The sequence below is a fragment of the Vidua macroura genome, chromosome 1, assembly GCF_024509145.1.
Source record: "Vidua macroura isolate BioBank_ID:100142 chromosome 1, ASM2450914v1, whole genome shotgun sequence".
Lineage (NCBI taxonomy): Eukaryota > Metazoa > Chordata > Aves > Passeriformes > Viduidae > Vidua > Vidua macroura.
Window position 1 is genome coordinate 25,720,930 of NC_071571.1, and position 17,310 is coordinate 25,738,239.

At 37.2% G+C, this 17,310-nt stretch overlaps 1 protein-coding gene across 3 annotated transcripts in view; it reads left to right on the forward strand.

The window, feature by feature from the left end:
• Window positions 1-17,310, forward strand: part of UMAD1 (UBAP1-MVB12-associated (UMA) domain containing 1) — a 79,706-nt gene that overhangs the window by 46,771 nt on the left and 15,625 nt on the right. For all 3 annotated transcript variants that reach the window (XM_053970445.1, XM_053970452.1, XM_053970439.1), the window contains exon 3: window positions 14,113-14,198. In XM_053970445.1, coding sequence (XP_053826420.1) covers window positions 14,113-14,198 — 86 coding nt within the window. The remainder of the gene's footprint in view (window positions 1-14,112; window positions 14,199-17,310) is intronic.

The window sequence follows — 17,310 nt, forward strand, 5'->3', positions numbered from 1 at the left end:
AAAGACAGGTCACAAATTTTGACAGCATTTGGCAACCACGTACATTTTCTGCCCTGTTGTAGTGTTTGTGTGTGTAAAATTCCAGGCACAAAATGTGTTGTCCTCACCTTAAAGGAGGTATGAAGGAGATATGAAGGAAGATATGAAATTAGTTGTCTTCCAGACAGAAGCTTTTGTCTTTGGGGAAGAAAAGGGTGCCATGTTGTTTATGGCCCTGGATTTTTTTTATTCTAGTTTTTTCTACCTATCAGTCTGCATGATGATTTTGGGCAAATTGCAGTGTGATCTGAACATAGGACATGTTCCTGAGTAGAGCACATATAAAGCAGTAACTGCATCATGGAAACTTAATTCTCTCTTGTTTTGTGAAAAATCGTTAATGTACCGTAGCAGCTGCCTATCAGATACAGGAGTACAGGTCTTTGTGACCTAGAATTTCATCTGCCAATTTGCAGCCAGTTGAATCAGTATGTGGTAACACAGCCCTTTGTGCATAGGATGGGTTGGTTCATTGGTTTTGTAGGGAGACATGAGGGTGACATTATTGGTCTGTGCTTTTCTCTGAGTACTGAGTTCAAGCAGGAGGTGATAAGGAGCATAGCTAGGAATGGGAAAAAATATCAGTATGACTGGTTCAGGTCTCATCTTCACAAAATTCCTCATATTCAGGGTTCAGGTCAGTGCATTTTAAATAGAATTCACAAAAATTGTATGACCTCGCCTACTTTTTTAATACCTGAAAGAAATTAAAATACTTGGATGGATTCTTTGCATTGACCAAGCCAGATTTTAGATTTTTCATAAAATTGCTTTATCCATGGTATTTTTTCAAGCCAGTCTATGGAAGTAGCTAAAGAGCTGTCATCCAGACTAACACTGTTTGCATCCACAGAAAGCTCCTTCAACATAGCAGTGCAGCCTTGTGTAGTAAGTGCTTACTTGTCTGATTCCCTGGGGCTAATGGAGTGAAAATGAATGCAACTTTCTCATGAGAAGAAAGTGAAAGAGAGAAAGTTGCCCTGTTGAACCCTTGAAGAAAAGGAGCAAAACTAGGAATATGTATTAATCTTTAGTTTCCTACTGCCTACTGATAATAATAAAAATGAGCATTTCCTAATATACTAACTTGTTTGGGATTTTTTTCCTGTGTTTAAGAACTTCCTCATGTTTTTGATATGTGAGGTCTAGCACACTTTTGAAACTTTACATGTTGATTTGTCTTATGTTTGGAGTGAAGACTACATTTAGATCTGAAATATTGCCTCCTGCTTTTTCATGGTGGAAAGCAAGACTGATTCTACGATAGGGTATGCTTCTGCAGAGCGGAACTGTCTGAAGAAAGGGTCACCCTGCTTCTTGCTCCTGGAAGCAGGATTACTTTCCATCACCCATGTGCCAGCTGTGCCAGCTCATTTGACATCTCTGATTTAGCTCATGAAACTAGCAGAAAACTAACCCAGCAAAACAGGGAGTATGCATTTATCTGTTAGCCAGTTCAGTGAGCTCTGGTAGCTCACAAGCACTTGGGAGAATTTGGGGGCCACCACAAAGGAAAGAGCAGGAGCACCCATGCTGAGAGGAGAAGGCAAGACTGCTCCTTTTGGCAGCACTGAGCTGTTAGCCTGACTCAGCCATGTTGTGAAAGCTCACCCTTAGGTAATAATGTTCACACTACAGGTTGACTGACAGTTCTTCAAATAGTAGCCAGAAGGGAGTTACCAGCTGTACGCAGTTTGTTTTTGTAGGGTGGCCTTGTCTGTTTTCAGTGTGCTGTGTTTTGAAACAGATACTTATTCTATTCTAATCGTGTTATTGCATGAAAAAGTTCTGGAGAAAAATTACATGTACAGGGCAGACCTGTCTGGGAACTTGGTGTTGAGCAAGTGGATAAGGAGCCACAGAACCTGGAAAACTTTGTACTTCAGTTTCTGGGACAGTTTGCCGGTTGCATTTGGAGGGCCACAGAAACTCTTGTACTTCTAGTCTACTGAATATTGCCAGCTTGAAAGCTTGAGGCAGAGTGTGGTCCTTCATCTTTGAACATTGTGAAGTTCTTATCAGAAGATCTGGTAGCTCCTCAAATGTAGTTTACACATCCATGGTAAGGGCCTATAATCCTGGAGTTCCATTGAAACCTTGGCTGCAGAGTTTGAAATCCACCCTCAAGGGATGAGCCCCATCCCTGGCTCCCCAGGGCCTCTGCAGAAGTGGGTGGGTGGTTGCCATTTTAGGAAAAAAAGAAATGCTCTTTTTTTGAAAACTGCCCATCTGCCTTTGTGCTCTTAACGCTGGCATGATCCTACGAGGGTGTTTTGGTTTTGTTTTTCTTACAAATTGAAATGCTTAATATTCAGCTGGAAAATTCCATTTCAATACAGAGTTTAGGGAAGGCATTGATTTGATTTACAGTGTAGGCATAACTTAACACAAGCATTTGTAGCCCTCAGTTTCACACCATGAACAGCTGATAATAAAACAGCTGCTCTGACCTTTCTTCATTTTCTCCACATAGAAAAAGAATATGGTACAACATCCTGACAGATTTTTCTTTAAAATGAATTATTCAAGTACTGCACAATTATGTTTTTTTCTCTTTGCTTTGTGGGCAGTGTTAATGTCACTTTTTGGTGTACATGCAAACATTTGGGCATTTCACTGAATGATACAGCCAAAAAATGTATCAGCTGGACTTTTACATCTGTTGCTCTTTTATCTTTGTAAATGGATATTTTAATGTGGTGAGGCTTTTTTTAGACTTTGTAAAGCAAATTCCTCAGGAATTTTTCAGGAATTTTTATTCATCTCTGTTTCTCCTCCCCAAAATAACTTTTGCCCTGCTCTTTTAAAGAATTATTCTAGTCTTTTTTTCTGCTGTTAATTAATTTTTTTTCTAACAGATCTGCAGTACTGTGTTTGTGTAATGCAAAAATGCAATTGAATAGTTAGAAAGGTTTCAAAGTAATAAAGCCAGACATACTAAAAATCTGTGAATATTTAATACTATTTATGTTGTTGCTTTTAAAACCAAGGAATCTAGCAGTAATATGTTGAAATGAACATTTCCATTTTGTTTGCACACTAGTCAAGAGTAGTCCAGAAGTTCTGTGGTATAGTTTCTTCTACAAAGCTGGATTTAGAATAAAGTTCCTAGAAATACTAAACCAGCTTAAAGCACAAAAATAATCAGAAAATAACACTTTAATCCCAGTTAATCCACATTATTGACCTATGTGCTCTAAATAAAATTAGGTAGTCCTTTAATCATCAGTGTGGAGCTGGTTATTTGTGACAGAGGTATGATCCAAAATTCAGCTACTATGCAGGTTTTTGTCCTTTATGAGGAAATGTTAAATGGATTTATGTTTTAGTTTGTGAGGAGACTTGGTTGATTAGTTTTAGATCCCTTTGTAAGTCTGAGATCAGAAGATGGTACTAATACAACAAAATTAACAGTATAAGTCAAAAGTAGTTTTTCAAGGAGTTACAGAAGCAGAGATACTTTGTTATTGAATAATCTGTTGAGATTGCTTTTGGATGTTGGCTTTACTTTTAAAAAATACTCAAAGCCTCTCTGTACCAATTTTAAGTATGTTTATAAAGTTGTACTTTTCACTACAAAAAATGCAGTGAATTTATTCTTTTTAGAGAAAAGAAACCCATGCTGTTCAGAAGTAGTCTGCAAGCATATTTCAGAAATGCCAAAGCAGCAGTGGTTGTGCCATACCGTTTTCTGCTCAGAATTGACATTATACAGTCACAGTGACATAAGATTTCCAGGCTGCTGTCTAGAAAATAACTTAAAAAAAAAAAAAAAAAAAAAATTAGGGAGGGAATATATTTTAAACCACAGTATTTGTAAGCCTTTTAATAGAATCTTAGGTATTATGATTTAACTTTCTGCATAAGTTGTATTGTGCCTGTATGGCATGCAGACATTAAGTGTGTTTCAAGGTATCTATATAACTTTGTGTATGGTCTTTATGTTCTAAATATATTCTGCTTAACTTAGTTTCAAAATTAATGGGGTTTCCATGCCTCTGAGAGGATAGTAGCACTTGGGTAAGAAATTATTATTACTTTGGAAATTTCTCATAACTATGCTACATATGTTACCTTAAATGAGTCTTCTGTCCTATTACCAATTTTCTCCCACAAAGTATTAGCTCAGCTTTCTGATACTTTCAGAGTTTCTAGAAGACATGAGAAAAGTTCATAATAACTAATGTGAATGTTGTAGGCAGCTGTTCACTTGAAGGCTGGTTATTGGGATGAAGCTGTATGTGATCATGAGTTCATCTCAGTGTGTCGTGGGACAAAGATATAAGTGGCCCTAATATGAGTCAATTGATAGTTTTACAAATTTTTAGGTGGGATTTTTCCTCTCTTCCTCTTTATAAAAAGAGTATTTCTTGTTTCAAATAGCTGAAATGCAATTAAGATAATAAAATTCAGAGTTCCCTGGAACAGTTTATCAAGGATCTCCTTGAGGATTTCCTAGTCCTTCTACCCTACTGGAACAGCCCTGAGCATTTCCCTGCATTATTACAGTGGCCTCCCTTGCCTTCCCTTCATTCACAGTAACCAACCACAGCAGTATTTGCCAATTGACCAAGCAAGCCAAGAATAACAGAGCAATGGGTTTTTCCTTCAGCTGGGGCATTACTCCTAGTCTCTTTTTACTACCCAGCTGCAGATGGTTATATTCTGTATATTCTAAATATCACCAAATCTTCTATCTCTGTGCCAGTTTCAACCATATTTGACAATATTTTCCTGTGTTATCAAGGACAGAAGATTGGTCATGTAAATCTAATTCCATGGGAAACCAGCTTAAATTTGCATTGTTTGTTTTCTAATATAATTTACATTTATGTAGCAAGCTTCATATGCAAATATCAGGCTATCAGCACCTCAGTTTTTGACAAGCAAATAAATTTAATGCGTGTTGGACCTACTGAAATGCAAGTTGCACAGTGTAACCAAGACACTGAACAGGCAGACCACTCAGCAGGTTTTTAAATGCTAGGAAAATCTCTGTCCTCATCAGTGGGCTTCAGTGTGTGTGCTGTTTGCTTTCTGGACAGGATTGCCTTTAGAACCACATCGTGAATAAAACAGGAGGAAGGGAGTCCTAATGTCATAGTTAAATGAGGATACTGAAATAATGTTAATTTCATAGTGGAAAGTGGAATGTTACAGTATTTATATACCTTTGAAAAACGACTGAGCCTGTAATCTGAGATAGGTTTTATAGGTTGGATTAACTAGTGACAAGGAAATGATGCTGCTAAAACATGTTAAAGGGGAGGTTGCTTGCCAGCACTACTTTGTCTGAGCTGTACTATTGTCTTCCTTTGAGTTTGTTGTTATCACTGATGTTTCCCGAAAGCATTTTACTGTTCATCAGGAACTGAAGAGGTAAAGACTTCTATTGTTTTGAGATTAAGCTTTTTCTCATCCTCACAAGCAAAAAAAAAGAAAACACAGGAAGAATTGTGAAGATTGTCATATTCTCTCAAAGGTAAACAAGAGAAAGTTAAGCAAGAGAACTAGAACAAATAAAGGGAAACAATGTTGTCTTTATCTCCATCCCTTGGAAAAGCAAAAAGGATCTAGTGGGAGATTATAATCCTGGAAGAAAATTAAGTTTGCAAACTGAGGCTTCTTTTGCACTTGTTGCATACCAGCCTGTTGACACAGCAAAGTTGGATTATGTGAAGTGTAGACATCTTCCACTACCAGGAAGCAGATTTGAGAGTGATGTGGAAAGAGATTATATGAATTAACATTAAACTGTTCTAAATATCTAATATTAATATCTAATAATTTAAATTTAAAAATTTAATAATTTTTAAACATCTAAACTTTTTTTATTTATTCCTGGTCTTAGAACAATGTCCTTGTTCTGTGAGATGATTGAGCTGGTCTAGCTGACCATGACAATCAGGTATCACTGAGTGATTATGTCTAAAATAAAAAGAGAACAAATCAGTTTATAAAACTTTTCAAAAAAGTAGATTAAATGGTTTGCTTCCCCAGAAAAGTGTGATTCACTTGGCCTTGGAAGGTTACATTTGTGTTGATATGGAGTGGCTTAACTGACAGATGAAGTGAATAACAGGAAGATTTAGAGGTTCTCTAGGAATGTCAAGAACTGTGACTTAGTGCATGAAGAGAACTGGCCTATCTGATCTGTGCCTTCTAGGCAGATTTTCTGTTTTTTGTTTTTTTTTTTTTTTAGGGCAAATATTAATGATTAATACCAGCATACAATAGATATGCTGTGGGTATATCCACACAGTGTCAGTTGAACATCGGAAGAGCAATGAACAGCTTTGCGGTTTCCCCGAGGTGGTGGCGTGCACATACACAGATAAGCACAAATCTTGGGTCAGAAGACTTAGAAGATGTACATTTCTCTTGTTTAGCTTTTTCTTTCAACGTTTTCCTTATAAAATGACTGAACATGTCATAAGCCCTTACTTGAATCTATATTGTTGATTGCTTCAGTCCTAAGGTTGTATTGAGTAGCTGGTAAGTCCTATCACTTATATACCTATGTACCTATACCTATATACCTATGACTGAGGTAAGTCCTATCACTTGCTCATTCTGATAGCACAACTTGATAAGAAAGGCGTGGCACTATCTAAAGTAATGAAGTCTAGAACAGAATTTCCAAATAGCAAAATGGAAAAATGAGATCTCTGAAAAGATATGCTGTGGTGGGGGGGTTCAGTGTTTCGGTGGACTACTGAGAAAGGCTGGCATGCACATATGAATGCACATATGATGAAGAGTACTTGCATGGATGCATCACACCAGAGAATCAGAGTGAGATTACTTCCTGGCATTTCTTTATGCTTGACATGAAATTCTCATAACCTAAAACCAAAGAAAAATAACATTTTTTATTTGGGGATTGTGGCTCATGGACTAATTAATTCTACAGTTTGCTTTGTATGTAACTGTGAACCTGGACGTAACAAACAGTAGAGGGATAGATATAACTGAGACATGAGAGATGCTGAGGAAGCTCTTTCTTTGGAGCCTTAAAATTCAGCCAAACCACCTGAGGTAGATAGTTTCTTTCACTTTGAAGTTAGCCCTGCACTGAATTGGAGATTGGACTGGTGTGATCTCTAGGATTCCTTCTGACTAAAATTTTGCCACAAAACTCTGGCTTTGGATTCATCAACTTTCTGAAAGAGTTGGGCACCTCTTAAAAGAGAGCCTTTTCAATGGGGGTCGAGGAATTGGAATGATTTAGCCTCAGTGAAGTGGTTGGAGATGGAGTTAAATCTAAACTCTAAGGGTCCTTTGTTTCAGGATTCAGGAAAGCTTTGAAAGAAGTGAAACTTTTAAGTAGTTGGAAATATAGAAAAGCACAGAAATAAAACACTTTTTGCAAATTTAAAAATATGTAGATCTGGGATATGGAAACTACAGGAGCCTCTAATCCTCTCAGATTGTTTTTCTATTGCTATCTTCTGAAAAGTTTTTGTTTGGGGAAACAAAATATTTTTCATAGGGAAGTTTTTAATCTATGGTTTCACTGTGATCTTAAAAGTGGGAGCAGCTTGAGAAGACCCTGACAGAATTGTTTAGGAAAACGGAGACTCTCCATTAAGAATGCCTGCAGAAGGATGGGATACCAAAATCAGACTGGGTGGCAATGTGGAGTGCCACTCCCATAATCTCCAATGGCATGTGCTGAAGCTGGATTTGCTATTCTTAATTGGGAAAGGACTGAACCTTGTTGCTTCATGTCTGCAAATGCAAAACCATTCAGGGTGATATTTATCTTGTTACAGTTTCCCCCCTGCCTTTTACAAATTTGAAGAAATCAGTTTCAGGATTCTCATTACAGGGTTTATATAGATTTTTCTTGTGGTTCATCAGGACAATTAGAGAAGATACTGGTTAACGTCTACTCTCAAAGTTTTCAAAGTTTTATTTGTAGGACCTCATAATACACTATTGAAACTCAATGTAAGGCTGCCAAACACTTAGCAAACCTCTGCCTTATCATGGACTTAGCCAGACTTCCTTCTCACTCACCCTTATGCAGCATAAACTCTTAAACTCTTGTTTTGCTGTAAGTTGCAGCTGTGGAGAATCTTTCTGCTGATATATTGGGTTTTTTTAGGGGATATTATTAGCTTGTTGAAATGAAACTGCTGTTGATATGAAAAGCTTTAATATGAAACCAGGATGAGGTGACCTGAAACTAGGATGACTTCATTGTTTTGCCAACTAGATATATATTCTTATAAGGCTATAATGTCTTGGTCATGTACGCATGGATGATAATAAATATTAATATGTAGTTTTATAGCCCTAATACTAGACAGCATGATGGTCCCACTTTCAAGAAAATGGAGGAGCCAACTATTCATCAATGTCCCATCTGTGCCATGGAAGAGGACAGCACTGGCCAGTGCCTTATTTGATTCAGATGGATCACTGAATGATCTGTTGACCACCAATGCAAACTGTTAAATTACAGCTTATTTTGCACAATCCATTCAGGACAGGTGGAATAGATGATCTTTAAAGTTCCTTTCCAACCCAAACCATTCAGTGTATCTATGCTCATTAGCAAAGATTTATAAGGATCTTCCCTCTGTCTTCCCTGTCTTCTGTTAGTTGTCTTGATCCCATAAAATCAGCACAATTCTGTGTTTGGGCTACTGCCATCAAGGTTCCCTGGCACCACCCCAGTGCAGTCCCCAGCTCACTCACTGGGTAGAGACTGGCTGGTAAGTGGAAGATGTGAGACCCTGGAAGTGAGTGCTGGAGAGCCAAGCAGGGCTGGAAGAGACTGAGCAGAAACATGTTTCATCCCTGCTGAAAGACCTGGAGGCAGAGAGGAGAGCAGGACTTGCTATCAACCCCCTTTGCATGGAAGTGCCATTGCAGGGACTCCTGAGAGGCAGATGTTCAGAGGGAATTACAATACTTCTTAAATACCTCCTGAGATTGAAACATTGTCAGTCTTGATGGACTGAAGCCTGAAGTTCTGCTAGTTTATCCTTTTATACCTTTCTTCCTTATCTCACGGAGAGAGGGGAAGATTTATGAGTAAGAAAGAGGGAGAAGAAACTGTAGTAAAACTTTGATGCTTCCACAGAGTCAGTCTCTCCTGTTTTCAGATCTTACTAATCCTTTCTTAAAACTTTTTGTGTTTTTGCTGCCAAGTAGAAGCCAGAATATTCTTTGTTCTTGCCATCTCTATGCAGGACATAGAAGATAATGATGGGCAACAAAGAGTTAAACAACTAACTAAAGTATAATGGAAAATAGCTGTCTTCCTTTTGAAGCTGAAGGTGACATTTGAAAATCCATGTATTTGGTAGCTAGTTACTGCTTGCTGTGTTGTACGTGCTTCAGTGTCTCACAGGAGTTTTACACAGGCTGAGACAAATGGCAGTGTACATTATAAAGTACATTTACAATTGGTTTTAATTTATTAAACTGAGGGTGGGCTAGGCTTTTAAATGTTGTCTGTTGATCAAGAGACTACACAGCTTGAGGTTAACAAAATGCTGGAAGAGGAAAGAGTATAAATAGAAACAGCACTTCCTTGTTGAGTAGAAGCCAAACTTGTGGGTGAACCTTTCTATATGAGAGTTTGCTGAGGTTCAATAGGCAGCTGAATGCAGATTTCTGAAGACACCAAAAACTCTGAGTTCTGAGGGAGGCTATACATAGTATATACTGAGGACTGGACTAGGTATTTCTTTCCTGTGGAACACCTGGCTGCAGTTCTTAGAAAAAGATACCAGTGGAACTTGGAGAATGTTGGTGAAAATCTAGCGTCAGCTTAGTGAAAGGAGAAAGGTATGTCTCGCCTTTCAGTGCAACACTGATTATTTGGGCCTGGAAAAGGCTTAATATAACTTAAAAACAGCCTCCCAAGACAGAGGATTTGAAATACAAGCTTATCTGGACAGTAGGATAAATACACCTACTACTGTCTTTTTAAACTTCAAATATTTTCCCATTAGTAAGGAAGGGAATATTTTACAGCAATGAACATGATTGTTTTTTTTCTGATAAATCTTCCCAGTAATGTGCTGCATATTACAGTTTATGCTGCTCATATTTAAACCATATTACATTTCATGAAGTGCCCTCCATTTCTAATTCTTATAGACTTTAAACAGTATACATCATTCTTTGATATATGACTTAGACTTATTTTCTAGAGGAGTTTTATGACTGAAATTTACACAATGCTTAAACCAAGGAATATATGAGCCAGAATCTAAGTAGTTTTTAAAATAAGTAATTTTGTCTTTTATCCACTGATTAAAATACAGCTTTAAAGTTCCTCTAGTTCAAACAAATTAATTCAAGAAATCTTATGGCCCATATTTTTACCTATATTTTAGGAGTTTAGGCTAGGTGATTACCATGGTCCTTCTGCCCTTATCTGTGAACATATTTGCAGTTCTGATGAAAGACTTTATGAGGGCCCTTTCCACTAAGGTCATTTATTTGTGATCTTTCTTCAGAGCCAGATTTCAGTTGCTTAGTTTGGCAAAAATATGGTGGTGTACCTATTCACATCAAGATTTTGTAAGAGAACTTGTTTGGGTTTGTATGGGGGGGGGTTTCTCCCAGTGTTTGGAGGGGAGGGGTGCTTTGGCTGTTTGGGTTTTTTCCCCAGTCAAAAGCTATCAACCAGAATGTTTGAAGTGCTCAAAAGGACCTCCATAGTTACTGCACCCAAAGGTCTGTGCTCTCATGGATGTCTGGCTGTTTGCTGTTTGGCATCATCCCCCTTCCTCACATAGTGATAGCTGGGTAGGAAGACGAGATAGCAGGGTTGCAGAGGGAAAGAGGAAAACCCAGACCAGAGGAAAGGATTTTAAAGGCTGAGCCTGAAGAGGAAAGACAAACTATGACTTCCACTTAAGGGAAGAGATTAGACTGTAAGTCAATGGGAAACCAAGGCAAGCTAAACAAACAAAAAAAACAAAACAAAAAAAAAAAAAACAAAAAAAAAAAACAACAACAAAAAAAAAAATTGTGGGTGGCTAAACATGATGAGTCAGCTATGACAAGCTAGATAGGGCTGGGATTTGATAGAGCTGGGGAGGTATGTGACAGTTAATTAATTATTTGGGTAGTAGAAATAAGGATGACTAATTGGTTGAATATTTGAGATAGGAACCAGTGAAAGAAGTACATGGAAAATACCAATTTATGTGGAAAAATATTCCATCCTGCTGAATGTCTTAGACAGTTTGGTGTCTTTGGCAGCTGCCTATCACTGTTTTAACTCTATTAACTCAAATAATAAAAGTCTGTACAAAGAGTCATGGCTTATCCTTGCAGGACCATATGCCTGAAAATTTGGCAATATCTTGGGGTTTCCCCTTTTTTATTTTTTTTTTTTAACAAAGAAGAACTCTGCATTGAAGTGCAGTTTCACAAAGGCAATTTGAATTGTGAAACAACAGGTATTCCTATATTTGGCTTCCTTAAGAGTTTGTGAATTTTGGGAGCTGGATGACGAAGTTGTAAGTAAAAAATTTCATTTCTCTCTAACTGAGTTGTTCTTATTCTTCCTTTCTTATGATCATTTATGACCTTTTGGTCCTGATTACAAACCAAGACTCTTTTCATCTTCAGGAAAACTAATCGCAGGGAAAAAGTATATTCTGGATAGCATTAACCATATCTATGCATTGGGTTTTCTTAATGTGGTTTTTCATATAAAAACTTTAGAATGCTTTCTCGGGAATGGTTTGTAAAGACAAGGAATAGAATGTTGGTTCCTGTGTTTATTGAATCCCTGCTGTGACTGTTTTCAGTATGTTTATGCAAACACCCAACTTCACCCAGTATATCCATTGATACTGACTGCCCACACAGCTCTGCCCTTACACACTTGGTGAGTCGTTGTCCATCTCACTGCAGTCTCCCAGCACCTTCACAAGTCTTCAGCACACAGCTAAGCTCCCTGATCTTGGGAAGGGGTATCCTGTGGAGTCATTCCTCCTGCACTGATCATGGAATGTAGGACTAGAACAAAACACAAAAAGGTCATTCATCTTCCTTGTCTTGGCATGATTGAGACCATTCACAACAGATGTTTCTTCAGCCCATCTCTGAAGCCCTTTGGAGATTAAGCATGGTTAAGAGAAACCATTTTGTTAGGTTGTTCAAAGAGCTTAAGTAGCCTTACTCCTGGAGAAACTGATCTAGCCTAAATTTGGTACAAGTAAATCTGTTTGCAGTCTCATCCACAGCAAGTGTATCTATATCTGTTAACCACTTTTACACCTCCCTGAGGCAGGGCGCATTTACAAAGCTTGTAATAATTTTTGTTTGCAGGCCTCTACTTCATTACAAATGTAAACTAATTGTTTAACATTCATGATTTTCATGACTGTTATTTACCTCATTATCTTACAGGTGCTTACAAATTGTGTTTTTAAAAGTACTGGGAGTGGAATGGAAGATTAATTGAATCCCCAACTCCTTCATTCTCCCACACCCCTTTTTTTCATAGTTCTTGTGAATACAAGTGCTTTAGAGTATTTTATGTAGAGAATTACTAGTTTACTAAGAAGCATCTTTCAGCTTCAGAAAAGGTCTTGGAAAGTGCAGACATTAATGAAATTATTAGGCATCAAAGACCTCTGAGAAAGACAATGATGATGATTCTCTGAATACATTGCTAGGAATAATACTTGGACACAAAAATCAGATATTAGTGATTGTTTTCATAAAAAACTTTACCAAATATTGCACTGTACTTGAGGGATCTGACCAGTCAGACCTGGAACAGTATGGAACAAACATGCATGGACCTGAGTGTCATTGGCTTTTCAGCCTAACTGGGCATGGGCAGAAGCTGACTGCTGTTTCCAAAGGCTTCTGCCTGGTGTATTGCCTCTGAGTAAACCTCTGGAGAAAATGGAACAGGGGAGCCAGAACCACTGGTTTAGCAAAGAAGTTAAACTATAGTAACTTGAACCCTTTTATTTTGAATTATTGCTGCAGGACTCTTTAAAGATACAGACTTCCAAAATACGCCATTACAGAAAGCAGTATGAATTCAAATAAAAACAAAACCAAAATTATGTAACTAAATCTTTAATCTTTCTCAGCTGTCTGCTCTTACAAACTATTTACTGACCAGTACTAACAGCAGAAGGAGATAATCTGCAAAGTCTTTACAGCTTCTGGTACACTCTTCCATTGACAAAGAAAATTGGAGAAAATAGGATAGGTGGATGCTTGTTTTGCAACATCTGAGAAAGAAATTCTGGGTTTTTTTGGTTTTTGGGGGTTTTTTTTGGTTTTTTGTTTTTGTTTTTGTTTTTTTTTTTTGGTTTTTTTTTTCTTTTACTACTACTTCTGCCTGTAGTTTCTGTCTTAAAAATAAAATGTGAAAATAGTCTGTCTCTAATTTATTGTTGTGATCTACCCCATCTTTAAATCAGTACCAGCTGCACCTTTTGGGATAAACTGAGTTGTGTCTTGTCAGTAAAATCTTGGGCAGAGGTAGCCCCGTGTATGCAATGGGAGGAGATCAGTGCCCAGCCTGCCAAGCAGTCTTTGTCCCCGTACAGTCAAAACCAGGCCATTTCTCAGAATGCTTTGTCTTTCTCTGCACTCATGCACAGGTATCAACCGTGTGGAAATGAGGCTACTACCCTGACACTGGATTGGGATGTGATGGATGTGCACCTGGTATCTCCTTTCCACTACATAGTCACACTGCTGTGTACCATTTGCTAATTATTAGAACCTAATGGTCCTAAAGTATGCAAAAATAGGGGCCCTGCTTTTTTCTTTTCTCCCCTTTTTGCTCAAGAATTTTTCCCTTTAAATTATTGATATAGATGTGTTCCTGGGTTTTGCAGATCACTTCTCAATGTTTTTCTCTTTATGTTCAAAATTTCTCAGTTCTCTCACTTTCTCTCATATTCAAAATTGTAAATATAAATATGGCAACAGAATCCCCCTTTCTCAGGGCATAATTTGATTTTAGGAAGACTGAAGAAGTTTTCTTACTTTATGCAAAATATGAAGGATTTCAGTTATTTAAAATTTTTTTTTTTTTTTTTTTTTTTTTTTTTACTTTGGTAGGTGACACAGCTGATGATCAAAGTAGAGACTCAAAGGATAAAACTTCATTTCCGGAGACCAGACCGATGTACAGTCAGCCTTCACAGGTAGGAGACTTTTTCCTTATACACACGTGATGAAACTTCCATAGCAGCTCATTTAAGAAGTATGAATGTCCTGCAGAAGACAGTTTCACCACATTCACATCTTCCATTGGCTGAATCACTCTCAGCCTTCCTTGTCATCTATCATAAAAGCAGCTCTGCTATTAATTAGATGGCAATAATATGAAGCACACTGCTGTAGATTTGAAAAGGAAATAGTAGAAGTCTGGGCTATATGGTATTGCTGATATCTTATTTTTATACTTGAGTTGTGCAAGCATGAAACTAGCTAGAATGTTAATGAATTGCATAGAAGCATTAGTGTAGTGAGTAGTGATGGCAAATGTCACACATTTACATAAGCCATCTATTTCCACAACTACCATTATGAGTAACATGTAAACATGTGAGTATAATGGACTGTCTTTATTGTGTGTTTCCTTTCTGTTTCTCTACTGTGTGGCCGTAAATCTGAACTTCTTTTTCTTTGGTTTATTTGATATTTGATACATGTTTACAGGCGAGGGCTTTTCAGAATATTTCTGCATATGATGTACATCTTCTCCGCATACTCTGTAAATGTTTTTGTACCAAGTATGGTCCTGTTTTCCACTGTCATATAATTTTAGACATTCACAAGGTGACTTAAGATGTTTAGCTTGGACTTTTTGTGCTTTTGTGGTGGTTCATTTATTTTGCTTAACCTATCCTGTCTCTTTTTCCCACATCTCGCCTTGGTACTCAAAGTGTCTGTCTCTTTTCAATGCCATTTCAATATTTACTATTGCAAAGTCCCTTGGTATAGTAGAGGTGTGTGTGACAATTTTTCCATCCCTAAGAGTGGTCTGTGTGTATGCATGGCCTGTAGTCTTCTTTTCTAATTTAAAATTTAAAACTGTGTCCTATACAGAAATCTGTAATTCTTCATAAGTAATGAGTAGTTTGCCTTCTGATAATGTTCAAGTATGAATTAGTTCCAACCAATTGCAAAGTTTTAGTCTGACTTTTAGATCCATGCACATCTGAGCCAGGGTGTTTGCAACTGAAGTCCAATTATTTGATGTTGTAGTTACCTACTGGACATAGTTTCCCTTAATGTGATGTTCTTGCTGGGGATGGTGAACTGCCAGTTACTGCAGCCTCAATGGTTCGTTCAGTTCTGTGGAATATCAGGAAAAGAGGAATGTGTATTGATTTTATAAGTTAGAGAAAAGAAGCAAAGTTTTCAAAATAAAATAGCAGATATTACAGTGAAAATGAAACAAAGATATATTTTCATCTTTCTATTAAAATATTTACGATCCAGCACTATTTAGGCAATTCATTCCAGTCTAGATTTCAGTATTTGGACTTCACATTTACTCAAAGGAATTCTCAAGTTCTCAAATTAAGTAGAATAATTGTGAATCGTGGAAATTAAATGGATAATTCTGGCCATTAGGAAACTAATGGTCCTTCTTGCAGTGGTGAGTATATTTTTGTAAATTTGTGGGAGAACTTCACCAATTTAGAGAAACTGGAAAAGCATTGTATTACATATTCAATATGAGATAGAGACATATGACATCAATTGAAATAATAACCTTGTTAGTATAAAAACAAAAATTCTTGATAAACATAGAACAGTATGCTAAAATATAGTTGTTACTACAAAGTGGCATCTGATATTTGTCATGCAGAACTGAACAAAAGAGCATTTATTTCATCAACTGCTTCATCATTTCAGTTGCTGGAAACCTGATTTTGTTTTTAAATATAAACTTTTTCACTACTTATTAGATATAAACTGTGTGGAACATGAAAAGTGCTTTTGGAAATGTGATTTAAAGAAGAATGAAGTAATACTTTGTTCATGGATTTTCAAAGGGAAAGTCAGGTTGAGTTTGATTTTTTGGAAGAAATTATTTTCTGGTGTGTTTTTTGGTAATGGCCATAATCTTTGGAATTTCCCATTTCCTTAGCTACTATTGGATTTGTTTGCTGTACAATCATGACTTGTCAAGTTCATATATTTGTATAATCTTGTATAAATTATTTTAACTAATGCACAAATAAAAGTTTACATCAAGATGGTCTTGCTGCCACTAGGAAAGTGTAACAGAACCCTGCCATACAGTCAGGGTTGTTTTCAGCTGTTTGGATATTGCATGCATGTTAGGGGAATTGCAGGTCGTTAGACACTCCTTTGAGGAAGGGTGTTCTCAAAGGCCAACTTAAGCCCAAACATTTTGTCTTCTGCTTCAGACAGAAGCTCCTGCTTTGGACAAACTCCCCTATGGAGTGTCCTCTCCATCTCCACAAGTATGGACAGGGGCTTGGGAGGGTCATCTCCTACTGCTGGTCAGTCCTAGGGGGATGTTTTTTTGTCCAGCAGGGTAATGAGTGCTCTGGGCCTAATCAAGCATGTCTGATCCCTCTGAAGTTGCTTCAGGCTCATGAGCTAAAAGTCACACACACATCTAAGTGCTTTTCTGGATTGCGTCCAAAATGGTTAGTGCTCTGCAGGGCTGAGAACTTAGATTAGTCTTATTAGTGACTAAATTGGTAAATTAGTGACCATGAAATACAAAGCTAATTTTAACTGCAACACAATCATAATTGAAAGAGACACTATGGTTTTATTATTTTTATGCTTGTGATTTTTCCATTATTACCATACAATTTTCAGATAATTCAATCTTTATCTGCTTTCATTGGGAATTTGAGGTTATAGAAAATAGCAGAATGGAAAGGTTAGTTTTGATACATAAAGCGTGCTAGAAACCCCAGTAATGTGGTGGGGTTATTTTTGATAATGAGCAATTCCATTGGTAGAGCAAATTAGTACAACCATGTATTTTTGCCCTACTGTGAGAGCAATTATGTAGCGTATCTGTTAGGGGACATAAAAAAATATTTTTGACAGATGGCATGGCTTTGAATTAGGATTTATGAAGATTATTGTATGTCTGATGCCCAGGACACCTGGGATTATTACATTGATGTAAGAAACAACAACAAAAAAAAAATTCCATTTCTGGTAATCGCTGCAGTGTTTTGTATCTCCCTACTGTCACCTTAAAAAGCAGTTCATGTTTATTTGATCTTGCACTTCTGGATAATCTGACATGCGCTC